Source organism: Electrona antarctica, assembly GCF_951216825.1.
Source record: "Electrona antarctica genome assembly, chromosome: 2".
Lineage (NCBI taxonomy): Eukaryota > Metazoa > Chordata > Actinopteri > Myctophiformes > Myctophidae > Electrona > Electrona antarctica.
This window is the reverse complement of record NC_136807.1, coordinates 17,348,489-17,364,414: the sequence shown is the minus strand read 5'-3', so window position 1 is coordinate 17,364,414 and position 15,926 is coordinate 17,348,489. Positions and strand designations below refer to the sequence as shown.

At 43.9% G+C, this 15,926-nt stretch overlaps 2 protein-coding genes across 3 annotated transcripts in view; both read right to left on the bottom strand.

Moving 5' to 3' along the window:
- Positions 1-7,557, bottom strand: part of cables2b (Cdk5 and Abl enzyme substrate 2b) — a 350,065-nt gene extending 342,508 nt beyond the window's left edge. For both annotated transcript variants that reach the window (XR_013789131.1, XM_079495413.1), the window contains exon 1: positions 6,772-7,557. Coding sequence is in view for 1 of the 2 variants with exons in the window: in XM_079495413.1 (XP_079351539.1) it covers positions 6,772-7,520 (749 nt within the window). In the remaining variant the exon portion in view is untranslated. The remainder of the gene's footprint in view (positions 1-6,771) is intronic.
- Positions 7,558-8,884: 1,327 nt separating this feature from the next.
- Positions 8,885-15,926, bottom strand: part of ccm2l (CCM2 like scaffold protein) — an 8,995-nt gene continuing 1,953 nt past the window's right edge. The window contains exons 4-11 of the mRNA XM_079528636.1: positions 15,337-15,520; positions 14,224-14,954; positions 13,526-13,655; positions 13,205-13,268; positions 12,310-12,460; positions 12,007-12,148; positions 10,696-10,843; positions 8,885-10,388 (exon numbers count right to left, since the gene is read on the bottom strand). Of these exons, the coding sequence (XP_079384762.1) occupies positions 10,256-10,388; positions 10,696-10,843; positions 12,007-12,148; positions 12,310-12,460; positions 13,205-13,268; positions 13,526-13,655; positions 14,224-14,954; positions 15,337-15,520 (1,683 nt within the window). The 3' untranslated portion in view covers positions 8,885-10,255. The remainder of the gene's footprint in view (positions 10,389-10,695; positions 10,844-12,006; positions 12,149-12,309; positions 12,461-13,204; positions 13,269-13,525; positions 13,656-14,223; positions 14,955-15,336; positions 15,521-15,926) is intronic.

The following is a 15,926-nucleotide window of genomic DNA, read 5'->3' as shown; positions in this document are numbered from 1 at the left end:
CGGCCGTGCACGCAAAGAGTGCACGTGTGCATGGATTCTACCAAAACAACCCTCGCTCAGCACCTCGCTTACAAAAGCATGTGCGCAGCGCAAATGATAATACGAATGACCGACTTGGCTGGATAAATATTAGTCAGTAGCCTGCATAACGAGCGACGGAAAAAAGGCAAAGATCCCCCCATCACCTCCTTCCACCACACCGAGGTGTATATGTACGATGGTCTGAACTGAAGCAGTCAAAGACAAGGAGAATGTTACATTACTAATTCACCATCGAGTAGCCTGCGCCCTGCACCGAATCTCACACGACTGTCTGTCTGTCCATCCATCCATACATGAGCAACATAAAATGAATTGATTATCTATCCATATATCCCTCTATCTATTTGCATAAAAAACTAATAGTCTATCAGCATCAAAACAAATTTATTATATAGATTATATAAAAACAAACAAATCCAGATGAATATCAATATTGTGATCATTTCTGAAAGATATTGTGATATAATATTTTTTCATATTGCCCGCCCCTACATCATATCACTGTATTAAAGAAAAATCACACCTGTGTGAAGTGAGGGGCGCTCTTATCATCATACATCATCATGAATCATCTCATACTGGCCAATCAGAATGCCTGTTGCCTGTGATTGGTTAGCTGATTTGATCGTTTACATATGACATACATTGTCCTTTCAATGTCAATGGCGTTTAATGTTTTGATGTTTAATTTACGTCATATTTAGCGGAAGTTTGACCTAATTTCTCCGTTCATTGTCAATGGCAAATATTGAGACGTGTGGTGACTAAAGCTGTATATAGGAGGGGCTAGCGCCCCTCAAAAACACATTACTTGATAACTTTTCATCGTGCTCCTAAAATAATTTGTGTGCTACTAGACTTTTCAACTTAGTCGCACACGTGCTACTTGGAAAAATGCTAAGCGTCGAGCCCTGCTCGTGAGATCACAGAGCCATCTGTGTGTTTGCAGACTGACTTACTTGCAAGCTAAACTTTACTTTATGCCCCATCATTTGCTGTCCACAGACAAGACAACCCCAACTGGTTATACTTATAACTGCTGCATTGAATGCGTACGGATCACAAACATCACTTTAACTGATTCAAAATGATAATGTAGGTCAAGCTGAAATGGGCGATCCATTTGGTAATGACTACTCTGGATAATATCGATTGGGAATGCATTCCATCCGCACCCGGTTATGCAATACCCGTTGTACCTATTGTCAGAGTTTTATGACCATATATGGAGATCTCTGTATCAGTCTGCCTGTGTGCCGTGTCCCTTTTATTCCCATACACTGTATATGGAGATCCCTGAGGTATTTAGTATATGTGCCCACATATTGGCATATTCGCCAGATCGGCGGTTCTGGATAACCGCTGATCTGATCGACTTCACGGGTCACAATCATTACTGTTGTTTTGATTGTTCAAGCACTTCGTAACTTTGTTTTAAAAAAGTGCTATATAAATAAAGTTGTATTATTATTACTACATAATTGTCTAATCGCAATTACTTGAGAAAACCCTGCGCACCATGAAGCCTAAAGTAATCTTGTCTCTGACACTGCTATGAAGAACAGAGCACAGAGTTGGCTGTTTGTTGACACTCCCTTGATGAGACACTAAGAACACAAGTGAGACTAAATGTTTCCGCACCCAAACTATTTGCTCTATTTGCTCTACAGTGTGTGTGTGTGTGTGTGTGTGTGTGTGTGTGTGTGTGTGTGTGTGTGTGTGTGTGTGTGTGACAGCGAAAGAGAGTGTAATGGAACATTTAATTGAAATGTGTAATGTCTCGCACCATGATCAGAAATAATTCACCCAATAATCTCCTCTCCTTTTTCCCTCTACACCAAATCTATTCGCTGAAAATAGCAGATGTAAGCTCATGTCACATTGCGTTGCGACATGTTGTGAACTTGTAGATCTGTTATTTTTGCTGAATGTTACTTCGCCAACCGAACAGCCTAGGGTTCATATGGTTAAGCTTCCAATAAATAATGACATGTAACATGATGGGCGGTAGGTCATATGCCAGGCCCAATACAATCATATAACTATACCAAATAAAACTAAAGCAAACAAACACAACATCAACAGGTTGGTGAAGGTTGGACAGCCAGCATAACATTACACCACCCACTACACAGCCAAGAAGCAGCAAAATGTCATCAGAGTTGCTGACTCACTGTCACTGGTGGGCACAGTATACGGTTCAGTAGTGTTTAAGGCGGAATTATCTTTACTGACATTAAGCAAACCGTGACCTTTGAAAACCAACGGCCTGGGGGAGTATTGCTCCCCAGTCCCCAGACTGGATTAGGTATGAATCAGTGAATAAGTACTAAATGTGGCAAGAAGGGACTGTCTGTAGCCTGTGCACCAAAACATTTTCACATAAGTGAAGCCTGCTTTTGCAAATTACATTTCAGCTATCGAGCTTTCAACAGATCAGAGTGACATCCCCTTTAACCCTTAGAAGATGAAAGACGCCAATTGGCGTCTTCATCAGAATTCCGTAAATGATCAATGACGCCAATTGGCGTCTTCACAGTTTTTGATGAATCTAAACATATTAATATGCTCCGAAGCGCTGTTTAAATTCCTGAGCTTATATTCCAACTACATTACCCAGAAAACCCGTGTCACGTGACACACGTGTACGTGTTGCCATTGGAAGCTGGTCCCACCCCCTGTAAACAGTGGGGGCAGAGGGAGTCTTCATAGTTTTCATTGTTTTGCCTGTTTGCCGTCTCGCCCGAGCGATTTTCTAGCAGAAAAAGTTGAAAGCAGTACTATTTATTTGAGCGAGTTTTGTGGTAGTAGTATTGATCCATACGCGTCCCAGTCGCCTTCTCCAGGCGGAGTAGCCCTGGTCCAGTGCTTACAGCGAGACTCGCTGCTCCCTCCCTCCTTTTTTCATTGTCTCCCCATCGTCGTCCGATGAGCTATACCGGGAAACCATTGAAGAAGACGATCAACCCGGAATGTTTTGAGGTAATCTTATTGTAGAAAATGCCCTTCTATAGTGATCAGAAATCATAAGATGATCGCTACAAATAGATGCTTGGATAATTACTACTACTAGTCAGATCATGACGCCAGAATGACTCACCACGATGGCCCCCAGCCATTAGCCAGCACCGAAGGTGCTGGCTAATGGTGTTGGTCGGTGCATTGGTGCTGGCTAAGGGCTGGAGGGGGGGGTTGGTGTCGATCGGTTGGTTGGTGCAGTACAAATGTATCGTAGCAGGCATGCACGCATGGCAGTACAAGTATTTTATATTGTAGCGTGCCTTATAGGCGATCTGATCTTTAGAGTAATGTTCGCTCCTTTTATTTACTGTCTACAAAGACGGAGAACAAACATGCATCGTTTACTGAAGCAACGCGTGGTTATGATGACGTTGCTACAAGGATCGGAGGGGGGACGGGGAGTGAAGCTAACAGTAGCGTATTATATAAGATCTGTATGACGTTTCATTGACGTCTGAGCTTGCATGATAATTGCATTCATTGTATATTGTATACAATCATGATTGTACATTGTTTAGTGTGTCTCCGTGTGATGATGATGATGACGATGATGTCAGATAGCCTACGTCCCCCCCCCCCCCCCAACTGGCTATTGGCCGGGCTGACTACAGCTAAATGTTTATTTTTATATATTTAGAACTGGCATCGGAGGAGGAGGATGATGATGATGATGATGATGATGATGATGAAGACGAAGAGTCAAGACTGCGATGGAGTTCTCCGACACTGAACCGGATGCATTCATTCATTTCAGTTGTTGTTTTTTTTTAAATTTAGCCTACACACACACACACCGTCAAGAACAACTGGAATGCAGTGGTTTGGGGACACTGGGGAGTTTGGGGACAACTGTTTTGTATGTAGGCCTATTTATTTTCTGTAATATTTATTATAATTGTATTATGTTAGTAGTCATAAAAAATAAAAGACAAGCTTTTACAATGAGTTAGACCTGTCATGGCTATTTTGTTCACTAGTCTGAGGTTTATGGTTTGACTAAGCGAGTTTCAACTGTGATTTACTCTGTAACGGTAGATGGTAAGAACCCAATTTTTTTGTTATAATACAGTATACATTCAAGTCTATATTTTGATACATATCATGGGCACAAAGTCATATCAAAACAATGTCCTTGGATGAGTTTTTTATCAAAACTGTTTCTTCACAACAGGTTTTTGAGATACATGCATGAATAGACACGGTACTGGTAAGACTATGTAAACATGGTATATATCAAAATGTGCGTTAGAATGTCTAATTTTACCCCAAAAAAGAATTGAGTTTATATGATGTTCCATTTCAGAGCTAGGGGGACTTTTAGCTGGATAGGTCAGATTGATCATGACTGACCATGCTATTTATAGATGGTAAAATATCTACAGTGGTACATGTGAGAAACTTTTTATTTTATTTTAATTGAACTAGACAACTCACCCTTTAAAATGAGATATTGCATGGCTATGTACGCCCAGCAGAAAAAAAGTTATTTAGAAAATAAAACTTCAACCGGTCATAACTTTTTTTGTTGTCCTAGAAACACTACCCAGTGTAAATGCAGGCTCTTTTAAATGGCTTCCAACACCACAACTAAACATTTTATCAACTCAGTTCATTTTTTTCCTGGAAGCAGACAAGCCAAGCTTTCTCTGAAGGTCTTTCGTTGTCACACATTCACAACAGAGAATTTTCAATAAATCATTCAAAAACGCCATTCTGCCATAGAGAAGTCTAAAAACTATATAGAAATCCATGAAACTCTCAAAGAGTTAAAAACAAAACAAAGCCATTTGCTTGTTAGTGATGGTTTGTTCACTCACCATGATGGAAATGAGCCGTGTTCAACAAGTCAGTACTAACATTCGAAAAGAAGATTTGAACTCGTATTTGCGACAACTACAATCTGTTGTTCGAGAGATGGAACTGAGAGAACGCCTCCATCAATGCAATGCCTATCCATCCAAAGTACTGCAGCGAAGTACAGGGATGACAGTCAGCTTTTTATGAGTTTTATTTTGTATCACTACAGAACTATAAATCCTGGTCATATTGTCCATGACAACACACATAAATATATGTGTGCTGCTGCTCACTCATTTTAATGGTCTCTGGAAAGGAGTGTGAAGACAGACAGAGCGACTTTCTTACAGACACAGCAAGATACGGCTAGTCGGCTACAAAGTAAAACGATCGTCTTAACTTAACTGACAGTGAAGAAAATGTAACCAAATAAGGGTCAATTTGGGTCAAATAAGGATGTAGGCTTAATACAACACAACTAAAAAAACGCAAAAGAAAGTTTCAACTCAGTCCTGACAATACAGCCTTTGGAAAGGCCTGCACAATATCCACACAATGAGATTTTGGCTTGGCAAGGATTTTCAAAATGTTGTGATTATGATATTATACTTGGATAGTTTATCTTTGTATTCAGATGATGTTTTACTTTGATTTATTTAAACAGTTACAAAAATATATTGGTGTTTTTTGCAGGCTGTCTCCTGAGGACACTAGGTTAGTACTTAGTAGTACCGCCAAGACAATGGCATGCCAGTCTGTCAGCAACACACACACACACACACACACAACACACGGCTGACCTCAGAGTCTGAAACATTGCCAATTACTGTACATCACATATACTGTGCACACACAAACACCATACTAGAGACAGCAAAGACCTGAAATCTTGCCAGCTAAGTTATATCACATTCACACACGCCCCATGGAATGATAGTGAAGTCTGAAACACTGCCAATTCAGTCTCACGCACGCATGCATGCATGCATGCTCACACACACACAGTCCTCACTTCTCTGTTAACAGAAGCACAGTCACATAGCCTACAGCAGCATGAGTCTCCACCCACAAAACAAATACTGTACATGAATATGCAGTAATTCCCTCAACAACACATCATGAGTCTCTGTTTATTTCTCAGTCTGGTAAACAATAAACACCAGCTAGACACAGTTGAAAAGCTTGAAATATTCTTTCTAGGTCAGACATGGTCAATTGTACAAAATAAACTCTAGTCTCTCTATCCCATGAACCGTCCATCACAAAAAGCAATCTAACGTTAAACACTGTTAAGTCAAAATATACAGGGCCTTGGTTGATCACAATGGATGTGGGACTAAAATGGATTAGAGGGATTACGTTTTAGCCAGTCATGGTCCGGATGAGAGATGATACATGTGTCATACAATTCACTCCATCCAGAATCTCAGACTTAGACAAACATATTATACTACTGCCTTATCTTTTTGAATATTACAATGTATTTTGTTTATTTTTGCATAACCTCTTCAATGAGCTGCAAATGAAGAGTGAATTTATCCACTGTTATTACATCTTCTGCTAGTACTTAGTTTGAACTACTACTACTACTACTTTAGTACCAGTTCATCTCAATAATGATGATCCCCACTGGTTTAAACTTTAAATTCCTCCAAAGTGACCGTCAAATACGCCTGCGTGTCAGAGGAAGAAGGCATGCCGTTTATTTACTAGGCCTACTGAAAACATTTTAGATTCTGCTACTTAATTACTATATTACACAGTAAAATCAATAATCATTAATTAATTTATCCATTTCTAACGTCTGCCTGAGGGAGTACAAATTAGACAATCACATTTGTATGCTCACAGCGTTAAATAGTGTCACTGGAAATACAAAGAAATAAAGGTTTAGTTTAGTCTCACTCTCACCTCTGCCGGGGCTCCGAGGAGACGGAGGTACAGCTCTGGACCGACAGCAGCGTGGAGGACTTCCGCGGGGGGACAGCTCCCGCGGCGGGCGACAGGAGGCTGGTGTTGGACGGCGAGGCGGAGATCAGCAGGTTGCCCTGCGAGGAGAAGGAGCCTCGACACGGATCCGGCAGCAGGACCTCCGCGGAGCCGATGTCATTGAACCCGGAGTCCGAAGGGAGCACGAGGATGGGGGGCACGACGTTGAGGAGCCCCAGCCGCGGCGACACGGACACATGGCCGGCGTTCACGTTCCCGCAGCTGACGGAGGTCGACAGGATGCCGCCGGGGAACGTCTCGTAGCCGAGAGCCGTCTCCGGGGAGAGCCCACCGGCGACCGCCGAGGAGGAGGAGGAGGCACCGAAGTCTTCTCCCTCGATGTCGACCTCTCTGTGGCGGCGGCGCTGGTGGTGGTGGCTGCCGCTTCCTCCATTCTCCAGCAGTAGTGGCACGTTACTTCGCAGCACGGGCCGCCCGTCCAGAGAAATGTTACTGAGGAACAGGAGCGCTGCTTGTCTCCGCCGCGAATTCTCACGGTTTCTGCGGACGTTTTCTCTGTTAGTATTTGTTTTCTTGCCGTTGACAGAGGTGGCTAATGCCGCTGCGGTGCTGCCGTGCTGCGGACCGCAGGCAGCAGCGGCCGCCATCATCTCCCACCCTGTCACACACTGAGGAGGAAGTAAATACAACTCTATAGAGACCCTCATCATTACTGTCAAACAAAACCTACCCGGGCGCGAGGATGGTTCACGCCCCTCCTCTGCTCTCATTGGCTCCAGAGAGGAAGTTTGGCCTAGTAGTTGTAATGTACATAATCATCATCATCATCCGTTATGTCTGGAGTCTCCCGTCCAGGACAGGCGTCAGACGCGCCTCCTCAGGAATAATTTTACATTAAAAAAGTAGTACTAGTATATTTAGTGAGTGACTTAAATAATAGGTATATCAGTAGTGTTTTCATGGGGGAGGAAAAAGCTCCATAACAATAAAGCTACAGTACCGGTATGTATATTTTAATTTCACATATAATTCACATTGAGTGTATTTGTACGTCTTTAAATGTTCTGATGAATTGAAAATGGAGGGCCCTGATGTAAACAAGTCAAAGTAAGAAAGTGAAGAATTTACTTTGAAATGAACCCATTCTACATACATTCTGTGAAATAACATTTTCAATCAATCAAGTGTCAAAAGTATTATAGACCCAAATGAAATTGAAAATGTATTGAAAATATATTTTGGGCACGGCCCAGGGCAGGAACCGCATGGCGACATACTGCGACTTACTTTGTCCTATTTGCCTGTTGTTCTATTATTGATGTCTTCTGCACTGAAATTTACTGTATTATATTGTAACTTACAACTTTTGTTTTATTTGATTCCTGACCTGGGATTTGGGCATTAACGCAATAATAAAAACACCAAGGCCAAATGACACTAATGACCCTAAAGTAATGCAATTTCTGGCCTGGATTGAACCCTTATTTGAATGTGTAAAAAAATACATCATTTCCAATTATCTTGAAAATATAATGTTTATATTATTTTGGCCAACGTTTGTCTATATTCTAAACATTTTTTTTTAGTAGAAACCATTTTGTATTGGGGAATATCCATGACTCCAGTTAGAGTGTGTGTGTGTGTGTGTGTGTGTGTGTGTGTGTGTGTGTGTGTGTGTGTGTGTGTGTGTGTGTGTGTGTGTGTGTGTGTGTGTGTGTGTGTGTGCGTATGTGCATGCGTGTCAGGGTTAGAGTATAGTGCAGCCATACACTGTTGATCATCAGATTAGTGCTCGGTAATCCCTGCCATCATCCAGACCATCCCTGCAATATCAGATCTAGTAATCTTGATATCAATGATCATATATACTGCACAATATTACACGCATAAGCAATTAACCAATTAAAGGCAGCACCCAAGTCAGGGATCAGTTTGTCTCATATTTGTGCAGCTTGTGCACATGTGCCTGCCCTGAGCACACACCCACAACATCATTGCCACTGGTATTTCCTTCCTGTCACACATACATGCTTTCACATACACAGTTAGCAACTCCAACGCAAACAATACACACATTTTGTTTATTGACAAGTAAGCAGGGTGATACAAGCCTTTGAGATCTCTGCCTACTTCTGTCACTTTTTAACTCTTTGCTCTAGCCCCCTCCCTGTTTTTCTCTCCATCCCCCACTTGATCACAGTGCAGAAAAGCTAGATAATGCATCATGGGAAAGGTCATGATACCAATTCGATCAAGTCAGCACAGTGGAGGGAGAGAGATTGGGTGGGGGGGTTACAAAAACAATCTTCTCCCGATCCTGAGTATTCTGTCCCCTGCAAACATCTTCTCTTGTCTCTGAATAAAGCTCTAGCCATTATTGCTAATGGTTTCTCTTACCTCATGTGCTAATACCATATGTAGGGCTAATACAACCATGTGCATATAATACCTGTAGTGTAGACTGTAGTCTGTCAGACATTTAGAATGGATTGAGTCGCCCTCTTGTGTTGACTACTGGCTATGACAGTAATTTGTGTCACATTTTATCACATTTTTTCAATGCTTCTGTAATGGTTTTACTGTACACCAGGTCCTGAGTGATAGCTCAACTAGGTCCATGCTTTCATGCATTTTTCTCTGCCAGGAAGTGTGACCAGTCTATTAAGTATGAAATAATAACTAGAAAAGTGTGTGGAAAATGGGGTGCACATTTCTGCCAGGCCTGCCATCTACCCTGGGTTATCAATTCTTCGCATTTGTGGCAGAAGTGAAAGCAATTTTGGAGGTGTGCCCTGATGCCCCTGATGCATGATGAAACAGACCCCACCCACACATTTTGTAAGGCAATTGCAGGCAAAAAATGCTTTGGTGGAAACACAGCCTGAAAGTCTGATTCATACTTCACTAGCAGACCAATAGCAGTCAGATCTACAAGCTCACAGCGTGCCGTGGATGCTAATTTCAGCACACGACACTGTCGACGACACTGTGCGACACAATATGAATTAGGTTTTATTCCTGCTCTTTGTCAACAACTCTCTCAGAACATCTGACAAGCTATTGGCCCAGAGCCACAGATGGAAAATAATTGCTTTTTAGGAGACACTGGCATGTGCTCATAATGTCATTTAGAGGCAAAGTAGATTTGATCTCAAAACCCCAAACTACACAGACGTTTACAGACTCTCTGAGAAATATTTATTTTCACATTGGTTGTATCAACATAGTGTTCTGTGTGGCTGTTGGTACAGAATATACAGTCAGAGTTTGATTTCACTGCCGAAGTCCACTTTGGCTCATAGGTAGTAGATTTACTCAAATGTATCATGTCAGTGTATCTCCTATTCTCCTCCTCTTTTCCCCCTCTCTTTCTCTTCTCTCCTTCCTTTCTCTTTCTCTCTACTCCTCCCTTGCCCCTCTCTCCCTCTTTCCACCCATCCCTCTATCATAGATAGTAATCTTCCTCCTCGATGTCGTCATGCGTGTCCTGGAATCCCAGAGCCTCGATGTCATGTGTGATGTCACTCATGCGTTGATTAAATTCCTGGGAGCCTGAGGGCAATGACCAGCTGTCATATCTGTTCAACAACAATCAATCATTATATTATATCAGTGCAAACTACTATATTAAGATAATTTCCTTAGCAATTATTCTATCGGTTACTTTTTGCATTTATCAAATCATGATGAAGCATAATGTTTTTTATAGATATTTTTTTAATTTAAAAAAGCCAATCTACAAGGTCACAAAGTATTTCATCACGATGCAATGGTGGTCTGCTACTTTCACTATATATTTTTTAATCAACCAACTACAATTTCTACTATCAATAGTTATAGTGTCAATATAACCATAATATATCATCATGAAATCAAACAACGCACCCTCGCATGGCGGTGGCTGACGTGCTGCTCATGCTACGTTTGATGCGTCCAAAGCTATCCGTTAGAATCCCCCCCTCTCTGATCCCAATGCCTTCCAGAAACGTCTCGAACGCTCCGACATCCTTATCAGGAATGAACGGACGCATGCCTGGAATAGACCAAATTAACCACTGTTACAAGTCTGGCTCATGACATATAACCTTAAAGGAGTAGTCCACCCAAAAGATGACTTTTGGTGCACCCGCTTCGAGTGTTATCAATAATCAACCGATAATCACCAGAAGGTTTCTTATGAGTTGAATATAATCAGGCTCGCCTGGAGCCGACTGCATGTACTCTCTCCACTGTGATTAGGAAACACAAGAATGAAATGACTGACATGGTCAGTTAAGACTGATATGAGGTTAGGGACTTATGTGGCCAGTTATAAGACTGAGGTTAGGGTTAGAGATAGGGTTAGATTTAGGGCTAGGGTTAGTAATAGTTGGACAACGTAACCAACGTCACATCAGACACCTCTGCGTTTCCTTATGAAAGCCAGTTGGCTCCAGGCGAGCCTGCAGCACTGCGGATGTTGCTGTGTAGGTGCTGTTATATGGTAGGGGATTAAGCATGGGTAGTGCTGTAAAAAAAAAAGGACACTTTTGAGGATTTTTTTACTTTACTGGAATATTTCCATTTTTCAATACCTTTACTTATACTTAAGGGACATTCTGCTAAATGAGTACTTTTACTTTCAAATGCCATCCCAGAAAATAGCTGATCTACAAACTCACAACGTGTCACAATGCAATGAGTGAGCTTGTATGTCTGCTATTTTCGATGTTCAGCTATTATGAACAGAGAATATGAACATAAGATAGTATTGAAGGATCTTCATAGGGTGTTCACTGAGAGAATGACATCAGCTTTGGCCCCACCACATGTTGGGGCCCACATGTCACACACACACACACACACACACACACACACACACACACACACACACACACACACACACACACACACACACACACACACACACACACACACACACACACACACACACACACACACACACACACACACACACACACACACACACACACACACACACACACACACACACACACACAGTAAGAGGAAGAGGTGGTTTCACCTTTACCACTCATTAGAGTTTGTGGCTTTCAAGATGTTTTTGTGTGAGCTGTGTGCATGTGCATGCGTGCGTGCGTGCGTGCGTGTGTGCGTGCGTGCGTGTGTGCGTGCGTGCGTGCGTGCGTGCGTGCGTGCGTGCGTGCGTTTGTGCGTGTGCATGTGTGTGTGTCTCACCCAGCAGTAGGAACTTGCGGTTGTCTCCATACAACTGCAGCAGGTCGGAGCAGAAGTGGCTGATGTGAGATGATCCCAGTCTGTACTCCCTCAGTAAGACAGCAAACTGCTGCAGCTCTGCAGGGCTCAGTTTACTACGCAGCTACACGCACGCACGCACACACACATGCATGTGATTAGAGAGAAACACAGAAGAAAGGATAAAGTCAAGACAGGAAATGACAATTAGACAAATGTAAACACACAGTAAGAAACACCCAGAGACACACACACGCACACATGCACACACGCACACACACACACCGTCATCATGTACTCCTGCATCAGCAGCAGAGCAGGGTTACTGTCTCCTGGGTCACTGTTTAGACTACGGTGAGAGTCCTGCAGAGAGACAGACGAACTCTCACTGTACGTCTCACTGTAGTACAACTCAAACGCATCCTGAGAGCCATCACTACAGAGAGAGAGAGAGAGAGAGAGAGAGAGAGAGAGAGAGAGAGAGAGAGAGAGAGAGAGAGCATATACAGAACATAGGTTTAGGCTTTGAATGCATATGCAGCATACTGTAATGAAACATGCCCACCAGGATGGTAAAGACCTGTCAACATGGACCTGTGGGGACACTGTTCAGGTCCCCATGAAGGAAAGGGTCATTGTCACATGGCTAAGTAACATTAGAGCTACAATACCTAAAACATTGTTTAGTTTTGAGTCCTATACCTTAATCGTTATGCCAACTCGTTATGCCACACATTTCTGTGTTCCCACTGCTGTTGTACCTCACTGGCTCACCTGCTAATGAGGAGCCCCCACCGGGAGGATGTTGCGCCTCCGTTCTACTCCCTCCCATTCCATATCCCCACTGACATGCAGGTGCGGCCCCCCAGCCAGGAGTCGCTATAGCGCAGTAATCCAAAGATTGCCCACCCTGCCTGGCTTCCCTCCTTCGAACACGGGCAGCTGTGTTTCTTTAGATGCCAAGTCGGATGCACCACAGTGCTTTCAAACCCCCAGACTCCCATTTTAATGGCAAGTTCCCTTTGACGTCCCCAAGGACATAGAGCGAGCGACGAGCGCGTGAGCGTGTGTGTGTGTGTGTGTGTGTGTGAGTGTGTGTGTGTGTGTGTGTGTGTGTGTGTGTGTGTGTGTGTGTGTGTGTGTGTGTGTGTGTGTGCATGTGTGTGTAATCCTTCCTTACTAAGAACTACAGCAGCTGAAGTCATTGTCATAACTGTAAGACATGTCAGTCAAACAGCTATCACCTGGAGGCAGAGAGAGACAGTGAATGAGGAAAAGCTCATGTTTAATTTTAAACAGTAAAATTATGTGTTAACTTTACTCTGAGAAGTTAAAAATTGACACGAATTTATTATGTTCTACTACTATACTACTACTAAAGTCACTATTACTACAAATAATCATAATACAATGTAAAGTCATGAGTGTCAATCAATTCAAGAAATCTATTGAGGATATTAAGACATGATTGGTTAAAAAGTTGAATGCAGTTGTCACTCACTCCTCTGCAGCCAATAGCGATCAGGCACGGAGTGATGGAAACCTGCTCTGTCCACACATTCTATAGTCTGATGTCCATAAATGATCTGAAACATCTGACAGATCAAAGAGCAGTACTCCTCTGCCGCGTCCTACACGCACGCACGCACGCACACACACACACACACACACACACACACACACACACACACACACACACACACACACACACACACACACACACACACACACACACACACACACACACACACACACACACACACACACACACACACACAAGCAGTTACATAACATGAGACATTACATCATATAGGTCAATTCAACATACTATTTAATAACATCATTATGTGTGTCAGAATGAGTTAGCATCACTCCTTTCAACTGTTTCTCACGCATGCACGCACGCACGCACGCACGCACGCACGCACGCACGCACGCACGCACACACACACACACACACACACACACCGTCACCAGCTGTGACCTATTGGTTTGTGTTAAGAGTCTTAAACAGGTATACAACTAACTAAACAGGTATACAACTAACTAAATCAGTATAAAAGTATATAAATTACATCATGATATTTTGCAGCTATATGCCTGTGGGTATGTGGGTCCCCTCTCCCAATGTTTGATAGATAGATAGATAGATAGATAGATAGATAGATAGATAGATAGATAGATAGATAGATAGCTCACTCTGCTCTCCACAGCCAGTAGGACCAGGTTACAGTAAGCATCTGGACTGGGCTGAGGTTCCAGTGGGTTGTGGTTCCTCCTCTCCCAGCTCCCGTAGCTCTTCCCTCGCTCCCAGCTCCCCGTGCAGGCATGCCTCCTCTCCCAGCTCCCCCCTCCGGAGCCACCACCACCTCCCCTCCTCTCCCAACTGCCTCCCCCCGAGCCACCCGCCTTTCCCGCTCCTCCCGCCCCTCCCTTCTTCTTGTCCCAGCTCCCAGCGCCTCCCCTCGCCGCTCGGTAGCGTTTCTCCCAGCTGCCCGCACCTCCCCCGGCTCCTCCCCCCACCCCCCAGCTACCGCTCATCGGCCTCCGACCGCGGTTCTCCCAGCTGCCTGGTTTGCGACCGGTCGCCTGCTGGGGTCTCCTCTCCCAGCTGCCAGTGACCCTCTTCCTCTCCAAACTCCCTCCTCCTCCCCTCTCTCCTCCTCCTCCTCCCCTCTCTCCTCCTCCTCCCCTCTCTCCTCCCCCTCCTCTCTCTCCTCCTCTGTCAAGGTTCTGGGTTTTGTCCTGGGCATTGTTGTTCCTGCTCAGGGATGGCCTCCAGTCTAGACCACAGATGGTATGCCTCCTCTCCATGGTTCCCCCTGCTGGCCTGGGGTCGACGTTGCAGCTGACCGCCTGACAGCGGCGGGCGTCTCCGGCGTGTCTCTCCAGACTGTCACCCCCGGCGACCACTGTGTCCACGTTCAGACCTTGGCAGGGGGTCAGGGTGAGTGAGTGAGTGAGTGAGTGAGTGAGTGAGTGAGTGAGTGAGTGAGTGAGTGAGTAAGTGAATGCGTGAGTGAGTGAGTGAGTGAGTGAGTGAGTGAGTGAGTGTGTGTGTGTGTGTGTGTGTGTGTGTGTGTGTGTGTGTGTGTGTGTGTGTGTGTGTGTGTGTGTGTGTGTGTGTGTGTGTGTGTGTGTGTGTGTGTGTGTGAGAGAGAGAGAGAGAGCGAGAGAGAGAGAGAGAGAGAGAGACAGACCTATATGGCATAGCTCACAGTACCACTGTGAGCCTATCCGCCTATATAGCCGTCAATCCATACCAGTGTAAATAGATAGAAATGGAAATATAGTTTCTAATACAGTGATTACCTGTCTTTAGCACCAGCAGGTGCAGTGCATCATCCCGCAGGTAGGAGGCAGCAGCAATCTCGTGCGTTGGGATTCTCAGCAGGAGTTTCTCATTGTCTCTCCAGGTGAGAAGCACACAGCGAGCTGACATACTCAGAATACAGTCCTGTTCTACGCTCAACTTCAGAGGAAGAACCTTCAACTGCTGCACAGACAGACATACAGACAGACAGACAGACAGACAGACAGACAGACAGACAGACAGACAGACAGACAGACAGACAGACAGACAGACAGACAGACAGACAGACAGACAGACAGACAGACAGACAGACAGACAGACGATTGATTGATTGATTGATTGATCATTTATGTAAGGACATAGTACACATATTTAGGTATTGATAAGGTTATTATCTACTATTAGCAATATCCAGTAGTTGTTTATAGATAGGTAATGACCTACTCACCCTGGCAGTGTCCAGTAATGTTCATAGATAGGTAATCGTCTACTCACCCTGGATGTGTCCAGTAATGTTCATAGATATGTAATCGTCTACTCACCCTGGCAGTGTCCAGTAATGTTCATAGATAGGTAATCGTCTACTCGC